Source organism: Aulonocara sp. 'chitande type north' Nkhata Bay, linkage group LG15 (assembly GCF_057382095.1).
Source record: "Aulonocara sp. 'chitande type north' Nkhata Bay isolate Kocher_YH1m ecotype deep benthic linkage group LG15, A_spYH_male_GT1.1, whole genome shotgun sequence".
Lineage (NCBI taxonomy): Eukaryota > Metazoa > Chordata > Actinopteri > Cichliformes > Cichlidae > Aulonocara > Aulonocara sp. 'chitande type north' Nkhata Bay.
The window spans coordinates 21,005,432-21,030,757 of record NC_141358.1 but is presented as its reverse complement, the minus strand read 5'-3'; the positions used below and the strand labels follow the sequence as shown (position 1 = coordinate 21,030,757).

Below are 25,326 nucleotides of genomic sequence, written 5' to 3'. Positions count from 1 at the left end.
GAAGCTTGTTTTTATTTTATTTGTTTGGGGTTTTTGCTGTCCATACCCCAAAATTTAGGGTCATTAACCTAAAACACGTAACTTTGAGTTAGTCATCTTGAATTTAGGATTAGATTAGGATTAGTCTGGGACTTAAACATACCCAATTTAACACCATTAACAGGCTGTTATACATATTGCGTTCTATATTTTCCTATTAAACAGATCTTTGTTATGAATGTTCTGGATGTTTGTAGGCACAAAGATATCTCCTTCAGCCAAAACGGGTGCAAGCTGCAGTCTAATAACTACTCTTTACTGCTCTGATGTCTGACTTACTTCTTCTATACAAACTGAAGTCTATTTGAATAACGTTTATCAGGGTTAAACACGTAACGACTTATTGATTTAAAGAGGCCAGCATAGCAAATCGCTCAAGTGTAAGGAAAATGTTTACCATCACTCAAACTGTTTGTTAAGAACAAAGAGTGTGAAGAGTGAGAGCAGAGATAAATTGTACTATAGTCTGAAAACATTTCAAAGCCTCTAACACCTGACCTCATACTGTCATCGCCTTACTTTGTTGTGCATGTTAGAATGTGTGTTAGGGTACAGCTCTGGCAATGAGGAATAATAATGCGTGTGTGTGTGTGTGCTTGTGCAAGCATTTTAAATCAACAGAGGTTTGTCCCAAGCTTTTGCAAAGCAGCCACTGCGTCTTACTCGGCAGTACAACATGCAGCACAAAGGAAAGAAACCACTCACTCACACACATGCTGTAAACCTACATGCAACTACCCCCCCCACCCCCCCTCATCCCGCCACCCCTCACACGCATACACACTGCATGTATTCATGTGAGAAGCATGTTGCATAATTTATCATCATATCAGTTCACACAGTTCGTCACAACCACCAAAGCAGCGTTTACTGGAGCGTAGAGTAGAGCAGGATCAAAATAAGACACCACCACACACAGAGGGAGACGGTCCATAATAGCAAAAGACAATATCTACTTCAATACAAGTCTGCATTAAAAAAAACGTTTATTTACTTTTTACAAAAACGGTCGAGCCCATTTCGAGTCGAGTAAAAGTGCAACATGCTGAAATTTAGATGATGGTGAGGATGAAGAAAGAAACGTCACAGTGTGACACAAAACAACGACAAAAAAGACACAGTGGATAATAACAACAGGTAGTGTAAACGTCCTGAACTGAAAAGAAGAGAAAACAAAACCAAAAAAAAAAAGAACATTCAGCATGCACACAGTTCAGACAGCAACATGTTCGGACTGATGGGAAAGAAAAGAAATCAAAAGTAAAAACATGCCCCTTTTGCATTCCAAGGCCATTCTTTGAAGCTTCAGTCGCACACGGGACTCTTGTGTTTATGTTGCCCTTTCCATATTATTCACTTCTATTTAAAGAGCTGCCAATGCCTCTGAGTTCAAACGTGCTGCAGCAGAAAGTAGTCGTGTCCTTTAATGTCGACTCAGGGTCAGCTGGTTTGTGATATAAACAGTAAAAACCTCAGGCCCTGAAAGGAGGCAGAAAATCATCTACAAGTCTTTTTGATTAACTGTTCGCCAAACCCTAACCCTGAGGAGAGAGGCTGTTATCAAAAACTATTAACGGTTATTATCACCAAAAAGTATGAAAGGACCAAACTGTCGTCATAGCTTAGCATTTATATGACTTAGGGTACTCCAGACGTTTAGGCTCTAGATGTCTTTGATGTAAAACTATCTACAATCCATAGTTAAATAGTTTGGACATTATTTCCACTTAAAAATCTAAATCAAGAAAAACAAAGTGGTGAGGATTTGATTGAACCTGGTTTGCTCTACTGTAAGCTGCAAACAGTAGCATGTCTGTTAGCTTATTAGCTTAAAATTAGCTTTTAAAAAGTAGCCCTGGTTACTTTAAAAGCCAAAAACATTACATCAACCATGCATTAAACAGTTTTTTCTATTGTTTTTTTCCCCAGTGGTTTAAAGTAGTAGGATTAAACTTGGTTTTCAAAAAAATAGCCCTTGCCTGACTCTCTCAGTTGTCTCTAACAGTCCTTTTTCTATTTGGGATGAATTTATCGCAGAAAAGTGTAAGAGCTTTATGCTAGCTTCCAACCTGCAGTATAACATAAATCTCACACAAGCACTCCATCAGGACGATAAAACCTGATGTGGCTCTAGATAGTACTTTGCTAGGGACAGCATTAGTGAAACAAGAACACCCCCTTGGTTGGAGTTGGGAGTGACCGCTTAATGTAACACCATAACACCTTGAATGCAACGAGCCATGCAGCAGTTTTTATCTCATCAGTTAATACTATGTACTATAATGCCAGTTCACCCTGAATGTCTGAAACATGTATACGATGCCTGGTTCTACTTCCTAATGATTTTTTATAGTATGGGACTGTCTCATTGTTGAGGATTTCAATTTAATATTTTAGGGCCTTTGCCTTGGAATATAAAGCACCTCCTCAAGGTTATACAGCTGTTGTGAATAGAAAGGTTTTATTCATTTCCAAGGAAAAAATTATAATATGTTGACTAAACCTTGGTTGAGTTTGTTTTTCTGTGTCACCTTTAATGTCTTTGCATTTAAACAATCTAACATCACTGTATCTGGAGAATACCATAGTATCCACCAATCACCTAACGCCAAATCTTTAAAATAACTGCCTGATTATGTGATGACTAATTTTGTTGCAGCTCTAGCACCTGCTAAATACATATATTTTAATCTTGTTCCAAACAGAGTCAAGTGGAAGCAACACCTGGCAGTTTAACCAGTGTGTTATCTTGATTAAACTAATAACAAAAACTGAGAAAATCAAGTAGCAACAGCTGATATTTAAGCCAAAAAACCAAAGTAATGATCTAAAAACAAGCAGCGTTTTTCTGCCTTTTTTGTCTTAAACTCAGGTTCCACATCTTGCTTCTACAACTGTCAACAAACTGCAGAGGGGAAAGCTCAACATGGCACCAGCAATCAACAAGGTTGGGAATCAGCGAACAGTTGATCACAGCACAGAGCTTCTGAAAGCTTCTTTTTTTAGAATCTGCAGCTATAGCTGACAATGATTTCATGCTTCTTATGGTTTATGAAAGTGCCACACTTGGCAAGAAAGAATGAGTATAATAAAACAAAACATCTGTAGAGAAGAAGAACCAAGTTCTGTTGTTTGTTTTAAAATCTAAAATAAAGATATTATATATTTGAATGTTTACCTCTGGCCACGACTCACTTCAGTAAAAGTGCTTCTGAGGCCTGTGATTGGATAATTAATGCGCTGCTGTTAGTCGGGGCTGAAAAGGTCTCACCTCATGAATTTCTTGGGTTCGGTGGGAGGGGTCAGCGGGGCAAGAGGTTTGTTGGAGTTGAGCTCAAGGTGATGGAGGGGGGAGTTGGGGATAGGCTCTAGGCGACTGGGCGGGGTTGGGGGCGGGGGTGGTGGTTGTGGGGGCTGGCCGCTCCCTGTACCCACCAAGCCCATGCCCATACCTGCTCCCTCCAGAGCCCTGACATTAGGAGAGCTGCTCAATCTGCTGGCTGCTGTTTTCTCATTCTTTCTCTTTTGCTACACAGGAGAAAAAAAAAAGAAAAAAAAAGAAAAAGGAGGGGCACGGGGGTCAAAAAGGAGCAAAAGGGAAGTTTAAAACAAAATAATAATAAAAACTTAGGAAGTAATGAAAGGATAAAAAGGGCAAATGGAGTACAGGGAGAGCTCTGGAAGCTGTAACAGTCCAGCCAATGAGAGACAGGAAAGAGCAGCGTGCTAACTTAATAATATTCAAATGCTGATCGAAGCAGAGTGAATGGATCAGTCTGAAGACCGGCATTGCTCAGTCACAGTCTTAAAGCACCAGTCACTCTGAGCAGAATGAAAGTTCAGATGAGAAGAGATGTGTAAAAGCGGGAAACATCTCACACTAACAAATGGCTTTGAAAGCAAAGGAAGGCTGAAGAAAAGAAGACCAGTCAAATCGGGTGGCACATTTATACACACAAAGACATGATCAGAGAAAGGGTTTGCAAAGAAAACAACGCGTCACAGGTCAAAGTTGTACCTGAGATCGTGTCAACAGTTAAATCATGCAGTGGGAACCATTCAGCTCAGACACACATGACAATGAGACATTCTGTTAACCAGAAACATCTTCTGAACCTGTTTCCTGCTACGAGCTATGAAGTCCTGCATGAGAATGTCAATCTTGTTCTAAACCTTTTAATTTTCTGCTCTTTTGTACTTTTTTGCCACAAAAGGAAAAGGTCGGCACACTATTTACTTTAAAATATCAATTTAATTCTTAATGCAATGTAACAAAGAAAAGAGTATTAATTTCAAAGGAGCTTCTTTAGACATCGGTCAAAGAGAAAAATGAGCTGCTATTCTTATTGTAGAAGCACTAATTGATTTAAATCACCACGGCAACCACCATATGTCTGGGAGTGTTATCACATGGGACACCAAGAACAAAGAACAAAGGGCCCACAGAAAATCAGAATATTTGATCTGAAATATATTCAGTATACAGTCTGGATTAGAAAACACTAGGAGTGATTTTTGGCATCATCATAAAGATGCATTACTGAAGCAGATGTAGTACATTAAGCTGAATATTCTAAAAATGTTTTCTAAAAGGGAACGGGGATACAATTTGAGGGGGGAATTAAATTTAAAACATCCTCGTATCCGTACAACATTAAAAAGTTTTTGCATCTCTGTGTGTGGAGTGAAGCTGTGGAACAGACTAAGTAAAGATATGAAGCAATGTCCGAGCATGGCGCAGTTTAAAAAGCGGTTTAAGGATATGGTTTTTACAGGGTACAGGGAAAAGGTAGAGATTTTATAGGCTGTTCTTGTCTAATATTTTCATGTGTGTGCGCATGCACGGGTATGTTGGTATGGGTATATATATATATATATATATATATATATATATATATATTTGTAGGTTGTGTATCCTTGAGGTGTTAATGGGGTTATTGAAAATGTGTATATGTGCGTATGTGTGTATATACGTATGTATGGATAGATAGAAACATATATGTGTATAAATAAAAAAAATAAAAAATTACACATAACATATAATGTAATTGCAAGGAGGTATTTCTGTAGTCTATTGATACTAGATAGTGGAAAAGGGGTGGGATTAAATAAGTTTATGCTTCTTCCTGCTCCGGCGATCGTGGCTCAAGAGTTGGGAGTTCGCCTTGTAATCCGGCTTGGACAGTCTCGGTCGTTGTGTCCTTGGGAAAGACACTTCACCCGTTGCCTACTGGTGGTGGTCAGAGGGCCCGGTGGCGCCAGTGTCCGGCAGCCTCGCCTCTGTCAGTGCGCCCCAGGGTGGCTGTGGCTACAATGTAGCTTGCCATCACCAGTGTGTGAATGTGTGCGTGAATGGGTGGAAGACTGGATATGTAAAGCGCTTTGGGGTTCTTAGGGACTAGAAAAGCGCTATATAAATACAGGCCATTTATATTTACCTTTTTGAACATGAACGTTATTTGGAGTTGTGGTTGCTCGTTTTCCTTTTGTTTTGCTTTGTTCATTTGTCTCTTTTAATTCTATTTTGTTGTACTTTTTCAACATGTTCAAAATAAAGATTCAATCAATCAATCAATCAAACTTCAGTACAGTGCTTGAGTAAATGCACTATGCTATATTTGAACCACTGGTCCCATCCATACTTTCATCCAGTGGAGTTAATTGTATTTTTAGTGGGGCCTGTGCCACCCCATGCCCCCCCTCTGACCACACCCTTGACAACTACAAGATGGTCGTCATAAATCCAGTAAAAAGAGAAAATACGATGCCGGTGTGACAGGAAGGAAAGAAAAACCAAGTCTCTAATAAACAATTGATTTTAAGGTATTTATTGAACCTTTTTTACACAAGCTGAGGGAAAGGTCTAAATTAAATTGTTTCAATTATCAAATATTAAAATAGAAATAAATGTTATTTATATAATTTCTAAAAATGTGCCATTTAATTATCCTTATATAGTATACAGAGCTTTTCCTTTTGTTGCAATATATTGTGTAACATTGGGGGGCGGGGGAGTCTGGTATCTAAATTAATGCTTGCTTTTGCTTATCTGGTTATTTCGCTAAACCAACATCCTATATACTGATTTTTTGAGAAGTGCTTTAAAGAACAGAAATGTTTGTTTTCAGCAGCTTTAAACAGATCACAAAATCAATGCTTCAGAAAAGCACCATTGTCCTTTTGGCTTTAGGTTTAAATTCTCTAGTTATATAATTACATTGAGCCACAGCGACTAACAGGAAACAGCATTTATTTAATTAAAGGTAATAAGAGAAAATAATTTTATTGCAGTCAAACTTCCTGATTTTATTTGACTGCATTCATTAAAACCAAAGGCCCTTTCCTTTTGTGGTGTTTTTATGGTGCATTGAAATCTATATGAACTGTGACACTTTGGTTCAGCTGCTGCAAACAAACAAGATCTTGGTATGTAGACCTTGGACAGCCTCCCCCTCACTCCTCAGTCTGTGCTATTATCTAGAAATGAAAGAAACACCACAGTTCCTGTTCCTCATGCCGTTTCCTGTCCGTTTCTCCATCCTTGACGACCTTCATTTTACAGAAAAGAATAAATGTGATAAAATTGATTTTTTTTCTCCCCTTGTCCTTCTACTGTCTCTCATAAACTCTGAAAGTTTTACTGGAACATCGTGATCCTTTCTTTGCTGTAAAACAACTTCATGTCTTGCTCTGTAAACTTTGCTAAAGGACGACAGTCACCTCAAAAATGGTGTAATTCTTAACAGGTATTACTTAAAATGATTTACTGTGGTACCTTTTTAAAACCTCAGCACTGATGGTGTTGGTTGATCAGCACGGATGTACATGAAATGACTTGGAGTGGATATCATCTTTGCTATGTAGTAAAATAATGGAGCAGGCTTATCAGAGTACCCCTGTGTGTGGCGTGTTACAGGATATTAGGGCCTACCTTAATGAGCGGGTTGATAACTCCCACATTAGGACTGGCGGTGAACACTTTGTTGAAGTTGGTCTCCCTGTTGACGAGTTCCAGCTGGTAGAACTTTTTATCGTCCTGGAGGAGAAAATCGTGTTAGCTGACAGCCAGTTAGGCTGCGGAGGACTCAGGGGAGTGTAGAGTGACTGAAAATCACACATTTAATGAGCTCTGTCTGGCAACATTTCCGAGTGGCACACAAACTTGACACTACAGTTTCATGTCTTTGTGAAAACTGCTTAAAAACAGCAATTCTCACAACCAAACTCTTCTGCCCACCAGAATTTTGCACCTGTGAGGTACCTTTTATGCACTTTAGCATAAACTTTTCACCTCCCAAGCGCTCCAAACTGTCAGAGACAACTCCACAGCTGACTCAGACAGCAATAGTGCCTCAGCATTAAAAATGTAACCTGATTAATAAAAATCACCATCTCAGTACCACTGAGTGTCAGACAAAAACAATGAATCTCACAATGTTAATGAACTGAAGTAGATTAGGTCTCAAACTGTCCGAAAGAGAGAAACTAAGCCTGACAATGGTGCTGAAAATTGTGATGCAGCGTTTAAATGAAGACTAATTCCAACATATTTCTGAGGGTAGCAGTTCTGAATGCCAACATGTGAATATATTTAGCATGTTTCCAAGTTTGGACGAGTTGAAATCTTTTATTTTATTTTTAAACATTTCAATTGTCACATGAGGTTTCGGACTCTTCTTGAGAAACAACTTTGTGGTGTTCCTCAGGATTCTGTCTTGGGTCCTGCACTATTCTAATTAGCACCTTCTCTTTAAGTCAAATATTTACCGACTGTTCGTTTTATGAAGGACTCCTCACCCATACATTATTTTTAACATGTCAAACTCTGTGAGTAATGAGTTATTAAGCTGTATGTGTGTGTATGAGTAGTCGAATACATGTTGCTGCCCTCGACAGTCATGAGTGCAAATACTGCTTGATTAAACTACTTACTCATAATTAAGTTCATATTCAAAGGCAATTAACTGTTAGATTTTATAAGATGTTAAACACCCAGCCACAGTCACTACATGGTATAACTACTCGACCACAGCAAAATGTACCCAGATTCTGCACAGGCATGTCAACGGTAACCTGCAAGACGCTGGTGTTAGCACTGCTAATGTTAGCCACCCTTTACTAAATTAATCTGACGCTGTGTGTCTGAACTACTGACTGAAAAGGTCAAAGCTAAGTGTGAAACCATTTAGAATTGGACGAACCAAGTGCTTTTTTTATTGATTGTAAGACAAGTTCTTTGCTAAATGCTTGCTTTCAATTCTCCTCACACTCTGGCTTGTTTTTCTCTTTTGGTGTTCTCTTGGTTCTTTGATGAGGCTCATTAGCTAGCCTGTGGCCAGAAGTGACAGACAGATGATTAGTGCAATGGACGTCATTTAATTATTATTTAAAATGCGCTGGCCGTTTCCAAACAGCTTCAAAAGATGACTTCAAAGCTGGTTCTGTAGTAAAACCATGTGGTGTTTCACTTTAGTCTCGAATATAAGATAAAATATAGTAATATAGTATAAAAACGAGTATAAAATCAGTGTTGTTAGAAAAGTAACTTGTGAAAATCAGCACAACCTGAGCGATTTTTAATTGTACAGCAAACATTTTTTTTGTTGGGTTTATTCAAATGTTTAGCCTAGAGTTTTCAGGAGAGTTAAACATATATTTTGTGGGTCTGGACAACACTATCCATGCTTTCTCTATAAATCAGATAAGATCTGGAAAGCATTACTCATCATTTTTGTTCAGTGTGCAAACAAATAAGGGAGGATGCATTTTCCTCTTCATGTTTATAGCTATAGCTTCTTATGGTTGAGACTTTACCTCAATACCTACCACCAGTTTTTTGACTAGAGTTTCTCTCTCAGAAACCATATCTTTGAGCTCGGCGATGAGCTGCAGATCCTCAGGACGACTCTCTCTGTTCCTGAACTTATCCTCTGTTCCTTCCAACCTGTGAGATAAAGAAAAAAAAAAGACATAAGACCATAAATATCCACCCACAGTCTAGGCTAAAACAAAATTATACATATCTAAAAATCAAGCAACACGTCAATGCACAGTTTGATCCAACAAACTGTGTGCGTTTCTTCCACATATTAAATATGTGACATCAAACATTAGCAGGGAAAGATTCAAAGCAGGAACATTTGATCTGGCACTTTATAGTGTATGTTTACAAGATGGAAGCATTTAAGAGTTGAGAAAATTAAAAGTGTGTATCAAAAGGCGATTTCCTTTTTCATTACACTTTAATCAATAAAACAGTAATTGTCCTTCCTTTCTTCCCCGCCCTCGCCTCTTCTCATCACAAAAACCATTATGTCAGCAGCTGTGCAGTCCCTGTGGAGAATGTTTTGATTCTGTAACTTAGGAGAACTTTCAAAAACGTTATAATGGATTTATTTTCACACTGGCCTTTAGAGAAATCAACACTTTGTGTAAAAGCTCTGATTAATTTAACGTCTGGTGACGTTTTCCCTTCTGCACGCTAAAGAGCGCAGTGCAGTAAGCGAGTGACACGCTCAAGCAAGCAGTCATATGTTGTACTGTTGGCTTAAATTAGTTATTTTTTTAAGCTGTGATAAACTAAAATTTTATTTTGTGCACAAAACTCAAGTAAACATAAAAGAAACATGCCGTGATACAAGTCATTATGCCAGTCTCATAATTAAACAGCGATGCACTCAGTTGCAGTTACTGTGTACTGGGTTGCTAATAAATCAAAGTATTTTCAGAATATGTTTTTTTTTCTGGTCACAAGAATTATGACATGACACTAGGGCTGCTCGATTATGGCAAAAATGATAATCACGATTATTTTCACTGAAATTGAGATCTTGATTATTTGACGATATTTAACAATAACAATGTTTTGAATAATGACTTTAAAGATTGTCAAAAAATAATATAAAATAGTGGTCAAATACTGATAACAGTGCAAATGTTTGCAATATAAAAAATAAATGAAAAATGTAAACATCTATGTTTAGTGAACTTTGCAGTGTTGCTCTGTGGTGCAGCTACAACACTGTAGCAAAGTTTACACACTGTGTCTACTTGATCCACGTCTGACTCCGCGAACCCACAATGTTTCCACACCACTGAAGTTTTTTTTACCTCTCTTTTCAACCAGCAGTCACTCTCCTCTCCAAATAACTTCTGCTTAGCTTTCCGAGCTTCCCTCTGGTAATTGTTGTGACACGTGTTCGAAATGCAGAGAGGTGCGCTCGATTTGCCACACGGAGCAGCGCGAGAGTAAAGCACGAGGGAGGGGCTAATAATCGGCTCAGTCATTTTTAATGATCGTTGAAAGCCCAGATCGTAATCGAGATTAAAATTCGATTAATTGAGCAGCCCTACATGACACCCTCATAAATTTAAATTAGGAAAGAAAGAAAAAAGAACTTAAGCAAAAGAAACAATAACAGGAAAATGAAACCATCAAAGCTCAGTTACAGAAACTTTTATGTGAGGCGTTTTAGGAAATGAAAACAGGTCTTTTTGATCAAACACGACTTCTTTTCATGTTTAGCTGCAAGCATGTTTCTAGTTTTGGTAATACTTTTTATTATTATTTGACAGTGAACTTAAAAACTTGTTACACTAACACAGTACAAATTTCCCTGGATTTTTCTCCTGTATCTTGTTTATAGTTCTTAAAATTTTGTATTTCAGGTTATTTTTTAGGGTTTTTAGTCTTTTTTTTTATATTGTGTTTACATGCTGAGTACCAAATATACTTAATTTGTTTTAGACTCCCCCATGTCCTTTTCTTTCTTGTTAAGTCTACATCTCTGTCCCCCCGTGCGCTACCTCCAGTTTCAGTTTAGTACTCTGTTGTCTCTTGTTTTTTGTCTTTTATTTTCGTTGTTTATTGTTCTTGATCAGTTTCAGCTGTCCTTGTTTCCCAGGTGTTTTCCCTCCTCCTAATTGCCCCTTTTCTATACAGTCAGTGGCGTCTTCCCATTGTTTATAGTTCTTAAATTAGTCTTTGTCCCAGCGTCTGTCTTATACCCTCATATATTCAGACTCAGGTCTGTTGTGTTGTGGCTTTTGCATTTTGGACTGTTTCAAGAACCTCATGAGGTGTCTTCTGAGTTAACTCAGGTTATGAGTCTCTTCAGTCCATTTTTCATAACATGATTTTTTTCATTTTAGTAAGCTTCACATTTTATATATTGATGGGTTGGAGGAAAATAAATCAAGCACCCATCTTTTAACAGCTAAATTTGAGCTTTTAAGTATTTAACATAACAAAAAAATAAAAAAATAAAATGGCAGTAGTGATTGCTTTCTTTAGGCCAGCTTCTCTTCTAGATAAATTGCAGTCACTCCAAAGAAAATCTGGCATTGGAGTGGAACAGCCAGTGGAGCTCATCCAAGTGATGCTGATAAAAGCTGATCTGCACTTTCGTCAGATATTAGCTCTGCTGTTGTGCTGGTACTTTTGAGTTTATCAGACAGGCGATTCATCATTTTTTTTCCTGTTTGCCAAACATTTTCTGCTGCTCAAGTAGGAGAATATCTACAGTATGAACCAAACTAAATTCTGGTTGCTGCTTTGTATTGTTCAAGTGCAATAATCACTTTAGGGATCTAGAGTAAATTCTGAACACGAAAGTAAAAATATGAAGGAAAGGAGCTTGAGGCTGTTGCAGTCTTTGTGTTTTGAAACTGGATGCTACGAGCAAGGGGCAGAGAAAGGACATAACCTCACCCTACAGCACACCCATTATCTTCTTTTTTTGGCTTTAATAGTAATTATCATTTAAAAAATTAAAGTCAAGTTGTATTCAATGAGATATGAAACTTGCTTTGCTTTGTCTTAGCTAATTAACAACGTCTTTAGAGATATGTGGGCCTCATAGGGTCACGTCTATGCTCGCCTTTTTCTTTTTTGTTAGGCAAAATATAGCTGATGTTATTGTGCTAATCTTTATTTAAGAAAAATTCAAGTTGGATCCTTTTTTACTGTTAATAACTGATTATCTATCTATCTATCTATCTATATATATCTATATATATATATATATATATATATATATATCTATATATATCTATATATATATATATATATATATATCTGTGTTCAAGCAGACTGAGTTGGTGCTAAAACAGCTCTTCCTCTGAGCAGGAGCACACTGAGGCCAAGTGTTTAGTGACCAGCTATTTTGTGCCTGAGTACCACAGCATCAGCAACCCTTCGCTGAGCAGAAGGACCCTCAGTCACACCCACAGGAAAAGCAAGGGAGCGCTGTGCCACCAGTGGCATTTATCTCATTTTCAGATTTGTTTCAGATCACACGGACAGACGGTTTCCAGCTTACGGACAAACACACACACACAAAACATCATGACAACCTGCAGGGAGAAAATCCGCTGCATGGTTAAGCTGATAAGAGACGCTGGACAGCCACGACTGCTCCAATATGTCACCAGCAAACCTGCAACACTGTGTTCATGTGGATTTTCTGGAGGTGCTTCATCTTCTTGGTGAAGGTGAAGTCTGTGATAAGATGATGACTTAGAATCTCTCAGCAAGAGTCTGAGGTTTCAGGATTTCAAATGTCCCAAAAACAGAAATGAGAAATGGTCAGGAGGGTTTCTGTTATCTTTGCCACCTTCTTATCATGTCTTGACCTTTTCTCTCATAGCCGCTGTTGACACACCACATTCATGCTACTCACATCACATCAGCAGCTGAACGAACAAATGCATGACCCACTCATGTTGTTGCACTGGTCCATGTGCACAGTGTTAACTCTGAATAGTTTCAGCTGTGTGGTTGCAGACACAAACTACTCATTAAGTGAACATTTTTCCCTAGTTGGTTTAAACTTTGTAAGTACAATAATATACACCAAGACATACAAATACAAAAATGTCGTGAGAAAAATGAATGAGAAACTGAAGAGTCATTTCGAAAACTCACTGTGCATTTATGATAGAATATGGAGATATAAAGAAGCACTCATCAAAGAAAACGTTAAAAATAGAAAAGAAGGCTAAAAGAGAAATGAAGGAAAGATCCAAAAGGTCACATTAAGCAGCTTTCATACTGTATGCTTGATATTTTCTCTATAAAGACTTTATAGGAGGCAGAGTTTTATCTACGGCAGCCAGAGACAGCTTGATCTTTAAAGGAGCAGTTTGATTTGTTTGGTCGTGCAGCAACAAAATTTGTTTTCTCTTTGAGAAGAAATTGGTGTTTTGAGACTTGCAGGGGGTTTTCTGCAGGATCCTTGGAGTCTTTTTCAATATTGCATTGCTAATGTTGCAGAAAGCAAAACCTCTGCGATATTTACATACAGTTTAATATGTGTTAATTTGAGAACTGGTGTTGAAGTGTTAGACAGTAATTATGCTTATGGTGCCGCTATCATGGTTCTGGATTCTTTTGGTCTCATTTTTATTTAGTAATCTTTTCTTTCTTTCTTTTTTTTTTAAATACACTACCTGTGTTTATTTAACAAGTCAGTCCCCAGTATATACAGTATGTGGACAAAAGTGCAGGGCCACTTACATATTACATCTACAGGATCTGCTCATCCATGGAAACCATGCCATGAAGCTCCTGGCATACAGTTTTTATGCTGATGTTAATCCCAGAGAAGATTTGGAGCGCTGCAGTGTTTGAGTCAGCAGAGTGTTGGCAACTTTTACACATTATGCATCTCAGCAGATAACACTCTGTAACTTTACATAGTCTTTGCAATACTACTACTTTGGACCTAAGTTTTGGACTAAAGATCTAGATTGTACTCTTCTTCCTGGTGTCCTGGAATTGAGTCCCCTCCCTTTGTGAATTTTTCCAGTCATGATGTACGACCTCAGCTGGAAGGCTGCTAATACGACTGCAGACATGACTACAAACTGAAAAATCCTAACTTCATAAAAACAAAAACCCCGCAGGCGAGCTTTTAAACTCCCAGAGGACCGAGCAACAAGGTGCACAGGCAGAGAGCAAAACACTGAAATATTCATGAAAACTAAACAGTGCAGCAATTTCAGGGGATATTTAGAGGGAGGGTAAAGCTGTCGCGTCATCACAGTGATTAATTAGGAAGGGACACAGCTTGTTAAGATAAATCTATGCTGTACTTAATTAGATGACAGAAAGTGGATTATCTAAGAGGAAAGCCCTAGAAATGCATCTTTAGGGACTTGAGTGAAGACAGCAAATCAGGAAGTTTTCCTGACTTTATTAAAGTAAAATTCTTACCATAATAACAAAAAACAAAAAAACAGCCTAGAATACATCTGTAACCTAAATTTCCTGCATGGACTACAAACCTTGTGCCCTGATAATGATGTAGATGGTTTCATGTTTTTTCTCTTTGGTAAGGGTTCATTAAGAAGCAAGGCTGGGTCTGATTTCAGATAGATTTAAATGGACTAAAATGAGTGTAATTCAGAAAGAAAAAAAAATCTAAAAAGTTTATTTGAACTCAACACACAACCACTGATCACAAATTTCAACACATTAATCTCTAGGATCAGAAAAAACAACAGGCAGAAACCACAAAAAAACTGACACTGAAATGTGATGCAACTAAAGTCAAGCCTTGAGATGGGATTATTTTCTAAAACACTTTTGTGGCATCATTTTTAAGTTTTTGATTAACTATTATTTAATCTTAAATAAAAGAGAAACTAAGAAGATCTTAACTTCTTGCTTTAATTTTTGCCACATGAGACTGTGGCAGGTTTAGTTCATGGAAACACTTAATTCGTAAGACATGTTTTTTTCTCTCGAATGAATGCACTTTTCCCCCCAAAGTTAAATAATTGTGATCTCAATACTGACCAAAAAAAATGTGGGAAAAGCTTGATTTTCAGAATTGTTGTACACTCGCTGGCCACTTTGTTACACCTGCACACCTGTTCAATTGCTTGTTAACAAAAACGTCAAATCAGCCAATCACATGGCAGCAACTCAATGCATTTAGACATGTACACATTTTCAGTTCAACCTAAAGTTCAAACTGAGCATCATAATGAGGAAGAAAGGTGATTTGAGTTTGTGGCATGGTTGTTGGTATTTCAGAAAGCGCTGATCTGCTGGGATTTTCCCATACAACCATCTCTAGGGTTTGCAGTGAATGGTCTGAAAAAGACAAAATATCCAGTGAGCGGCAGTTCTTTGGATGAAGATGCTTTGTTGGTGTCAGAGGTCAGAAGACAATGAGCAGAATGCTTCTAGCTTGATAGGAAGGTAAAAGTAACTCAAACAACCACTTGTTACACCCAGACTGGGTGGCACTCCTGTCAGCTAAGAACAGAAAACTTGCCTGGTCTGTTGAGTCTCGATTTCTGCTACAACATTTGGATGGCATAAACAATATGAAAGCATGGATCCTGCCTGCCTTGTATCAATGAATACCAAGTGAACATTGTTTAAATTTCACAGCTTAACGGGAATATTTGGTCATCCCACTATAACCATAGTGTACCCATCTTCTGATGGCTGCTTCCAACAGGATAACACACCATGTCACAAATCATCTCAAACTGTTTTTTTCCCCTGATTTCTTCAGCAGACAAACCAGCAGCAACTGTACAATCCCATCATGTCAATATGGACTCAGATCTCTCAGGACTGTTTTCAGCATCCTGCTGGATCTATGCCATGAAGCACTGAGGCAATTCTGAAGGCACAAAGGGGGTCTGTGAAAGAGCCTGAAATGCCAACCTTATTTTTTCCTCATGTTGTTGCTGTGCAGGTCAAAGCAATCATTTCTTTTACTATCTTATATGTGCCTATCTGTCAATGTGACATCATGCATTCAGACTTGCGCTGTAACAAAAGAGATAAATGTCAGACAGCTGCTGTAACGCTTCACATGCGTTCAGATACTGTTGGATTACAGGAAAAGGGTGCAGTGTGTTATGCAAGATAATGTTGAAGGGTGGATGCAAGAACTGCCCATTCAGGGTGATTCGGGTGAATTCACACTGTTCATCTGTGACCCAGCAGGTGGCGCTGTGCTCTCAGCAGAATCTGAGTAAAAGGAGGTCAACTCTAAAGGGTAGAGCTAGCTCGCTACATGTTTCCTGATGGTCTCTGGACACACACACACACACACACACACACACACACACACACACACACACACAGCATGTCTCCGTATGAATTTTCATTTTTCATCTCCCTGTTTTTTATCAGTGTTGCTTTCTCTTCACAGATTCGGTTTCATCTCTTTCCTTCATGCTTTGACATCACAGATCGCCCACCAACAGGAAGATTACCTTAAAATTCACCTTATTTTTACACCCACTCTTCTAAACATCTTCTCCAGTTTTCTCTTTCAGCTTTTATACCACATCTCAGTCTCTGTTATCTATCTTCCTCACATCCCCTCAGCCTCCTTTTTTATTTTCCTCCTATACATACATTCATCACTTACAATTCACCCAACATCTCACTTGACCTCTCTTGCCTACAGTATCTTCACTGCATGTCATCAGTAATACAACTCTCCCTCTTCATCTGCAGTAATAAAAAAAACCCCACACGCATACATTTCCTACCACTAATGAGGTCCTTTAACCCCTTTCATCAATTCTTGGCGGTCTAAATGTCTTTGATCCACATCTATACATCAACTCTGATCTGTGCTCAGAGTTCTTCGACTGAGTAACTTCTAATTTACAGCATACTTAAGGACTCAGAGGACTTATGCTTTAAAGGAGGCAATAATTTACATTTCTTTTTGTTTTATCACCATGCTTGAATTCTCAACTTTATTCAGTGTATAAAGAGTTTAGCTGAATGCCTCATGTTATGAGACTTCAATTGGATGAAGTTGCAGTTTTTCAGGGTTGAATCTGGTGGTGAATCACCCTCTGAAGTTCTTCAGTTTCACATTGGAGAACAGAAAAGCTGCAGCAGTGTGATGTTAACCCTTGACACTCACCATACAATATAATTTATAGATTAGAAATGATTACAAGTTGTATTTTATTACAGGAATGATTCACTGTAGGACTAAAATTGCTTTTGGGTTAATTTGCTCATGTCAGGTTTAAAGGACTTCCTCCAGTGGAGTTAATTCCCATAGACTCGTGTGTTAAAAGTCCCATGGGGGTGGGGGGTACTTATTAAGCTCACTGATCTTAACCTTTTGACTGTTTGTGGTGTTGGAGCCTTTTGGAACATTTTTCATACAATTAATAGTGTCTGAGAAATAATATGGTCTACTTAGCTTGTCTCTTACTTAGCACTAAGTAGCTTTGTTTTGAATGCTCAATTTAAGCAGAATACCTAAATATGTACCAGTCTCTTTAACATTTAAAGGTGCAAATATGGTCACGACTCCAAAACCACTGAAAAAGGAGAGTCAAAACACCACTTGATTGAGTCAAGGTGAACAGGTCTAGATCTGATTTGCTGTGGATGATATCGTGGCAAAGTTCAGCTGGTGAATTAAAACAGCCAATGTTAGCATGGAAGACCAGGATCTGAGACACGGCCTGGAGCTTTTCATGAATAGATTTCACATTGATTGGACTGGCTAAGTGCATATGTAGGTCCACATGGGTGGCACTTCAAGACCCAGATGATGTACTCTTTATGTTCATAAAATATAGTAGGAAACATCTTCTTTTTTGTACAAAAATCTTTCATGCCTACTAAATTGATGGAATTTAATATAATTTAATATCAGGGGCACTAGCAACACACAGACCATGCTGAGTATACGTAAAGGATTCAATATATTTGGGATTTACAGTTTGGAAGTGGTTTTTTTGGATGTTTGAAATAGTACATTTGATGGCGTTGACATGTCATGATTTTTTTGTGTAAAAAAAAAAAAAAAAGTTTGTTTGTGTAGTTGGACTTCAGCCTTAAACTCCAGGTAGGATACTGGTGACACTGGAGATATATAGAAGGTTTCTATTTTTGGACTGAACAGCTCATGTACAGTGATGTTTAGATGAAGAGAGCAGACTTTACATTTACTGTCTGTGTGAAGAAGACGTGCTGATGGTGCAGGCAGCACAGATCCATTGTTATATGACAGTTTCATTAATTTAGAATCAGCTGTCTCATACTTCCAAGACAGGTCTGGGCGTTGTTCCTTAATTAAATTGATTCCATATACAGATGTGAGAGTGTGAGAGTGTGGATAAAGGCACATTACAGCTTCTACACGTGTAATCCGGAGCGCTATACTGTGCTGGCGTTTGTGTTTCTATTTTGCCAGCCTTTGATTCATGGATTATCATTTCTTTTTGTGATCTGTTTGTGTTTTGGAGACTGAATACATTATTTCCAGATGACTGCAGCACAGGTAAATATTGCAGGTGCACTCATTGCTTGAAGCTTGCAGTAAATCTCTCATGGTGCCGCCGCTTACGGTTAGGCAGTTTCGTTACGCACTGTTGTGCTCAGCGCAGTGATTAAAAATTTATGACACGCACAATGTGATTGGCTGGGAAGAAAAAAACTCGTTGCACTTTATACTCCATTCCACCTGGCCAAAAAGGAATAAAGGAAGTCTATGCTTTAAGTGTCTCATTATGAAGTAGTGACTGCACTGCATGAACAAACAGGAAACCCACATTTTTTTTTAAAGACTCCCCAAATGTGAAAAAGAGCATTTGTCTAAAAAACAAAGTTAAATCTGTAGAAGAGATCTGACTGTTGCCTCTACTGTTATTTTCCCCAGAGACACCCAGTCTGTTTATTAGGATATAGTGGGATATACTTTAATGCTCGCACTTGACCCTGGCAACGCAGAATGACATCATCTACGATGAATAGGCTGACCTGCACTCAGAATCTGTTAAGTGTTACTCGTCTGCAGCTGTACAGCTGTTTAAAGGCATATAGTTTTTAAAATGTGTACATACAGTATCTGAAGGGCGGAGATCTTGTCTTTGAGCAGTTCCTGGGCTTTGTTGAAATCTGACAGCATGTTCTGCGTCTCCCTGCTGTGGACGGCGCTCAGCTCGGCTAGCTCCCGCTCGTGTCTCTTTGTCAGCTCCTGCTCATGAGCCCTGAGGAACGAGAAGAAGAGTCAGCCGACAATTTGAAATAGCATTTAAGATTTTTTTGCATGCAGTGTCCAACTCACTAAAATACTGCCATCACACCAAATGTGAGATGAAGTTTTCACACTGCCTTCGTACACACAGAGTCTATGCAATGAGACAAACTGACACAAATTTGCACCGGGCGATGTGAACGGAGCCAAATCTGCATTTGTACTATTTAAAATATAAAACCCATCAGCCGGGATTCTCCTGAAGCTACAGACAATCAGAAATGAAGGACAATCTTGCTGATGCCATTAAGGAGCAGCTGGAGCCGCTTCAGCTTTGCAGGACTTTCTGGCAACTTCTGAAATTATTTTACCTTAACTTAATTCCCACTATCAGTTGTGTTCCATGGATTCGATTTTAATAGAGAGTATTTTCTGGTGTATGAAAACTTGCCAGTAGTAGAAACAGCAAACAGTGAATCAACAGTCGACCTTTGAATCATAAGAGCCAACATCCTGTGGCCACAGCAGAGGTTCAAGACAAGTTTAGCTGTTTGCTGGCAGACATAGGATGTAGATAAGTGCACTTGTGGTTTTCTTGTCTCTCAGTATTGATAACTTGGGTTTGCACTGGCTATGTTTAGTGTCCGGGTGGGATGTGCCAGAGATACTGTGGCTCGAGAGTGCTAACCACTGGCCCACCATCACCATAAACATCAAATAACCATGACCTAAATAGGAGGAATAGGAGGATTCTGCCAATGCTGACTGGGTGGCAGGTGTTAAACTCATACACAGTTCTGGTTTCTGGTCTACAGGGATACAGCACACTGAGGAAGTAACTGTCTCTTCCTGTTTTTGTAGTTTTTTTTGGCATATTTGTCAACACTTACATGTCTCAGATCATCAAACAAGTCTTAATATTAGACAAAGATAACCCGAACAAACAGACATTTTCTTTGATGATCTGAAGCATGAAAACGTGCCAAGAAGGGTAGAGTGCAGATACTTTTTAAATGGTATTATAGATGCTTAGTCTCACCAACGGTGATGAAAAACACAGAATTACTTGCAATATTTTAGCTCCGTCTAACGTGATTCCGCTTTTTGACTCAAACCCAACCCAAATATCAGATCGGTGCGCCCCTACAGCACCTCAGAGCTGTTGCCAATTAAAAGAATCATGATAATGACCGAAAAAACAATTAATTATAATTGCATTATATCGCACTGTTCACTTTTAATTAACAAAAATATTAAGTATATCCCATGTTTCACATCACATCATGTTTCACTTTGCTTGATCACAATTTAAGCTCTGGGATAAAGTGCTGTTTGCTGTAACTCAGAGGTAATAGATTTATTTTTACTCTTTAATATGTGAGGTTGCACTTTAAGACTTAATCAGGTCCTGCAGACTCTCTCTCTCGCTTTGTATTTTTCTCCCAGGACGGGCAAAACATAATGGATTGCTCCAGGGAAATGTTAGTGAGATAAGAAAATCCAGAGACGGATGCACGGAATGAATTCCTAGAACATAATTTCATGACAAACACATAATTAATTTAAAATCATAATGAAACTGACATGTATGAATATTTAATAAAAAAAATACTGCAAAACATGTGCACAGCAATATTTGAAGACCTGGACAAGGGGCAGGATGATAAAAGAGGATAATGAAATGAGGGGAATAAAAAAACAAAACAAAACGAGTTGATGAAAGCGAGGAGGACGATGGAGGGAGAAACATGGATGCTCGTCTGCCTCTCATTCTGACTGGGCCAACTCTCCCCGAGGGGCGCACGTCTCATCTCCCGCTCTCTGCTTCCTCTTTATTTATTTATCAGTCTATTTTTATCCCCGTGACCAGGATTCAGACGGGGCGTTACGTAACAGGAGAAGAAATGTGCTGCGCAGAGAGCGATGACGTGCATATATAAAGGCAAGCGGCACACAAATTAACAGATAATAATAATGCACCACGGGCGCATTTAAAAATACAGTGTGATGGATGCTAATGAGTAGCCGGACCACATTACTCATATAGCACTTTAAAAATTCATGCCATGCCGCAGGGACAACACGATTATAGCCCACATTTTGCATTACCCAAAATAATCTACATGTCTTCTAATCAATGGGCTCCTGACACGCCAAAGCTATCCTGAAATGTCACTGACAGTGTGGTGCTAATGTTTTTAATATGTATATTAGGACATTCTATTGCTTACTTATGAAGTTGAAAATTGCAGTTAGTTCAGATTAGCATGAAGAAAGCAACATCTAGCTTGGCTTTCCCCAAACTTCAAAAAAGGGTATTGCCCTCAAATAAAGCAGATTTAACCAAAAGATGTATTCATTACGAAATGTGCAGAATGTGCAAACACATCATAACAGAAAACATTAATAGGCAGGATGGCGGTTCAGGTCTACCCTGGACATTTCCCTGTCCAGCATGTTCTCCCTGTACTTGCAGGGTTTCCTGTGTGCTCTAACTTTCTGTCATAGAGCAAAACCAAACATGTTAGGTCAGGATCCAGCCACACATGCCTAGAGACTAGGGCTGCCACAAACGATTATTTTGATAGTCGACTAGTCACCGATTATTTTTGCAATTAGTCAACTAATCAGATCATGCATCCATTGGACGTAAAACGTACAGCTTATTGCACCAGCATGCAACTGCTCTTATATAACTATCATTAGCTTACAGCTTTAAGTGTTTAAGGTATGTGCTAACTAAAAATGAAGACAAGATGATAGTTTATTAAATGTAAATGAAATTTGCAGATTGTTTCCGTGGAATTTAATAAACTCAGCCGTCTGCTCCTTGCTATCTAAAATATAACGGGACACCGGAGTAAATTCTCGAGCATCTCACACTTCTGATAATCAGTTGTCTGCTTGACGTTTATTCAGCTGTGTAAAAACTATAACTTTAATCTCAGCCAAACCGATTTACTCAGGAACAAATAAAATACTAAAAAAAGCCAAACAATAACATTTTTAAGTTATCTAAGTGACTTATATATGTTTAACCTGAGTAGCAAAAGACGACGGTGAGTTTGAAAACGATTTGCCGGGAGTCCGGTGTTCTCGCCGGCTCTAGTAAGCCTTGAACCCCGGCTCGCTATCAAGCTGGTGGGTAACAGACGTCTCCGAAAACGTCGGAGCGCTTTTGAAAATATGCGCTTTCTTGATAAACTGAGCAGATATTTCAAGTTTACACAGCTACATACTCGCCCGAAAATATGTTAAACGTTTATTTTGTGACCCAGAAAATAAACGTTTGCCGCCACTGTTGGAAACTGAGCAGGGCCGTGCTATGAATTCTGGGATAGGTTGGGCCCCGAAGCAACCAATCCTTCAAATATGGGGAAGGGCACATTTGTTGGCCGCATTTGTCGGAGTCTTAGAATTTGGACAGTCTTCGTCGTGTCGCTGTAACATAATCGGCCTACAAATGCAGGCACAGGAGGATGCGCTTCCAGAATTTGAACACAGCTGCGATACCGGACACTGCTTCTTCTTCTTCGGGGTTTAATGGCAACTGTCACATGTCAGTTGCGGTGGTAAGATCTAACTTTTTCTTCGAAGGTAAACCTAACTTTCTGCTAGTAGTTGGCATCCATGCTAACCACCAGTAACCACAGCAGACAGCTAATGACCAAATCAACTTTGTGATTGATTTCACATTACAACATCCAGCAAACACTCGACTGGTCTCTAGGTCTGTGCGTCCGAGGTATGTTATATGTGGGTGTATTAATGAATGTGCCTGAAGTGGTTTGAGTACTAAGAAAGACTAGAAAACCACAATATGAATAAATGCCAACCCACATAACATAAATGTCAAGCTTCTAAGACTGATTATGAATATTGTGAACACATGCCAGCTTTGCTTTCACGCTCAGCTCTGCAGATTGTGCTTCAACCAAAACCTAAATTCCTCATTTTTAAAAGTCAAACTCAAAATTGATTCAACAGAAGATTCTAAATGGAATCTGAACCGTGCACTGTAACTGCTTACTGCCAAAAACGGACACAAAAAGAAAGAAAAATAAGGCACTCAAACAACCATCGCTCTAAAATATTCAGCAGTTTGGTTGCTAGGTTACAGTAAAGGATAAGCTTCACTGTGAAGATGCAGTTTTGTTTTTTTCTTTTCTGTGTTTTTGAGATATTTGGACGTGCATGTGTGTGAGAACTGTTCAAAGTGCAAGTTTAACGATTCATTCTTCGGCCACACAGAAACATGATACAAAAGAAAAAAAGAGGCATATTCAGAGGAGATCAGTCACAAAGGTAGAGGATTAAGCAGTCTAATGTAAATGCAGCAAACAGTAACTTAATGTTGACAAAAAGAAAACAATGTTTAGTTAGACTCTGGAGCGGTAGACGAAACCAATTTGCTGTGAACGTGTTGAGAAAACGCGTTTTTCCTCCCTGTGAAGTAAAGTTTGACCGCAGGTTTTCACTTCAGTGCTACACAATGAACACTGAGTCATACCGGATCTGCTGATTGGCTTCACTGCGGATCTTGAGCACCTCCTTGCCCTTCAGCTCCAGCTCTTTAGTCAGGGTGCTGATGTTCTCGTTGAGCGTGTGGATTTGGTGGTCCAGCTGAGCGATGTGGTTCTTCCTCCTCGTCACCTCCTCCTGCAACTCGGAGATCCGGCCCAACAGCTCGCGTTCCTGTGAAAAGAGAAACAATAAAAATCAGCTCTGAAGAGATGAAGGACGTAAAGGTTTAGCTATAAGGCTTGTAATGTTGATTTTAAAGCTTATCTATATGGTAGAATATTTTGGAAACTACACTTTAGAATTTTTTAAAGTTGGTTATTTCGAACATGTTTAACACCTTGAGAATATTTTTTAAATCCACCATTAGGGTGAAACTTTTCAGATGAATAGGTGAATGCTGAACACAGCTGAATGAACAAAAATGGCTTTACCACGATGAAGCAATCATCCATCAGTGCACACAACGCAGATAGCAACAAAGCCTCTTAACGAATATAGTGAACAGCATTTTATCTTAAGTCCTAAATTTATGCAGGACTTTAAATAATCTGGCTTATGTGTCTTGATTCAATTGTCAAAACCCTTTTCAATGTGTCCATAATTTCACATCCTTAAGAAGCTCACAGAGCCGAATTACAGCTTTTATCAAAAACTGAACATATGTTTTGACATAAGTCTGTTGTATTTACTGTATTTTCTCAAAAAGCAACAGAGACTATTTATCTCAAAAACAGAAGACTTGCAGCATCTTGTATTAGAGGCAGGTTTGGTATTTCTCACAAACTGTTCAAACCTTCTGTTTGCAGACAAAAGTTGGCTTAAAGGGAGAGAAGCTGTTTATTTCAGACAGTGGATTAATCGAAAGGTTGCAGCACTATAAGATTAATAGGGGTTATTTTGAAGTGGGAATCGCACAAAGCCACTTTCGCAGAGTTCAGGAAAAAAAACAGAGGTGGAAAGGAGCATATTAGGTCCTCTTTAAGTAAATTTACTTGTTTCCTCAGGTAAAGTCACTGCATGATACTGTTAAGGCAGTATTAAGCTGTGACCCCTCTTAAAATAGATCAGAAATAAATGTTAGATTGCTAAATTCTTTGAACAACAAGCAGCACACCAGTGCCAAAAGTATTCGCTCAGCTTTCCCACACATATGAACTTGACTAAAATCCCATTCTTAATGTCGGCCAACCATTTGCAGCTATGACAGCTCCAACTCTTCTGGGAAGAGTTGGAGAAGAGTTTAAGATGACCAGTCTTTTAGAAGTGCATTTATGAGATCAGATGCTGATGTTCACTGAGATGGCCTGGTTTGCATTCTCTGATCTGATTGATAGTAAATGGTAAATGAACTGGTTCTTATATAGCACTTTTCTACTCTGAGTACTCAAAGCGCTTTATACAACTTGTTCATTCACCACACCCATTCACTTTTCTAAGTGCTATCTAACTACCATTCATACATACACATTCACACACACATTTTTGGGTTGTATGGAAGCACCAAACGCAATTTCATTGTTCTTGACAATGACAATAAATAAATAAATACTAAATAAATACTAAATACACTCCGATGGCTGCATCGGAGAGCAACCTGGGGTTAGTATCTTGCCTAAGGATATTTGGCATGCAGACTGGGATTGAACCACCAACCTTCCAGTTAGTAGGTGACCTGCTCTACCACCTGAGCTGCACAAAGTTGCGAGCATGAAGTTGTACAAAGTTTCTTGGTAGCTGAAGTATTAACAGTTCCTTTAACTGGAACTAAAGGGCAGAGCAA

General features: G+C 38.7%; 1 protein-coding gene across 4 annotated transcripts in view; it reads right to left on the bottom strand.

Moving 5' to 3' along the window:
• The window catches only part of fam184ab (family with sequence similarity 184 member Ab), a 221,265-nt gene that overhangs the window by 6,462 nt on the left and 189,477 nt on the right, over positions 1-25,326 (bottom strand). The window contains exons 17-22 of one of the 4 annotated variants that reach the window (XM_086264897.1): positions 23,533-23,717; positions 18,889-19,035; positions 8,866-8,983; positions 6,971-7,075; positions 3,311-3,567; positions 828-1,518 (exon numbers count right to left, since the gene is read on the bottom strand). In XM_086264897.1, the coding sequence (XP_086121023.1) occupies positions 1,512-1,518; positions 3,311-3,567; positions 6,971-7,075; positions 8,866-8,983; positions 18,889-19,035; positions 23,533-23,717 (819 nt within the window). In that variant the 3' untranslated portion in view covers positions 828-1,511. Of the gene's footprint in view, positions 1-827; positions 1,519-3,310; positions 3,568-4,947; positions 6,589-6,970; positions 7,076-8,865; positions 8,984-18,888; positions 19,036-23,532; positions 23,718-25,326 lie in introns of those variants that run through there. The other 3 variants (XM_086264896.1, XM_086264898.1, XM_086264899.1) reach the window with 3 other exon arrangements.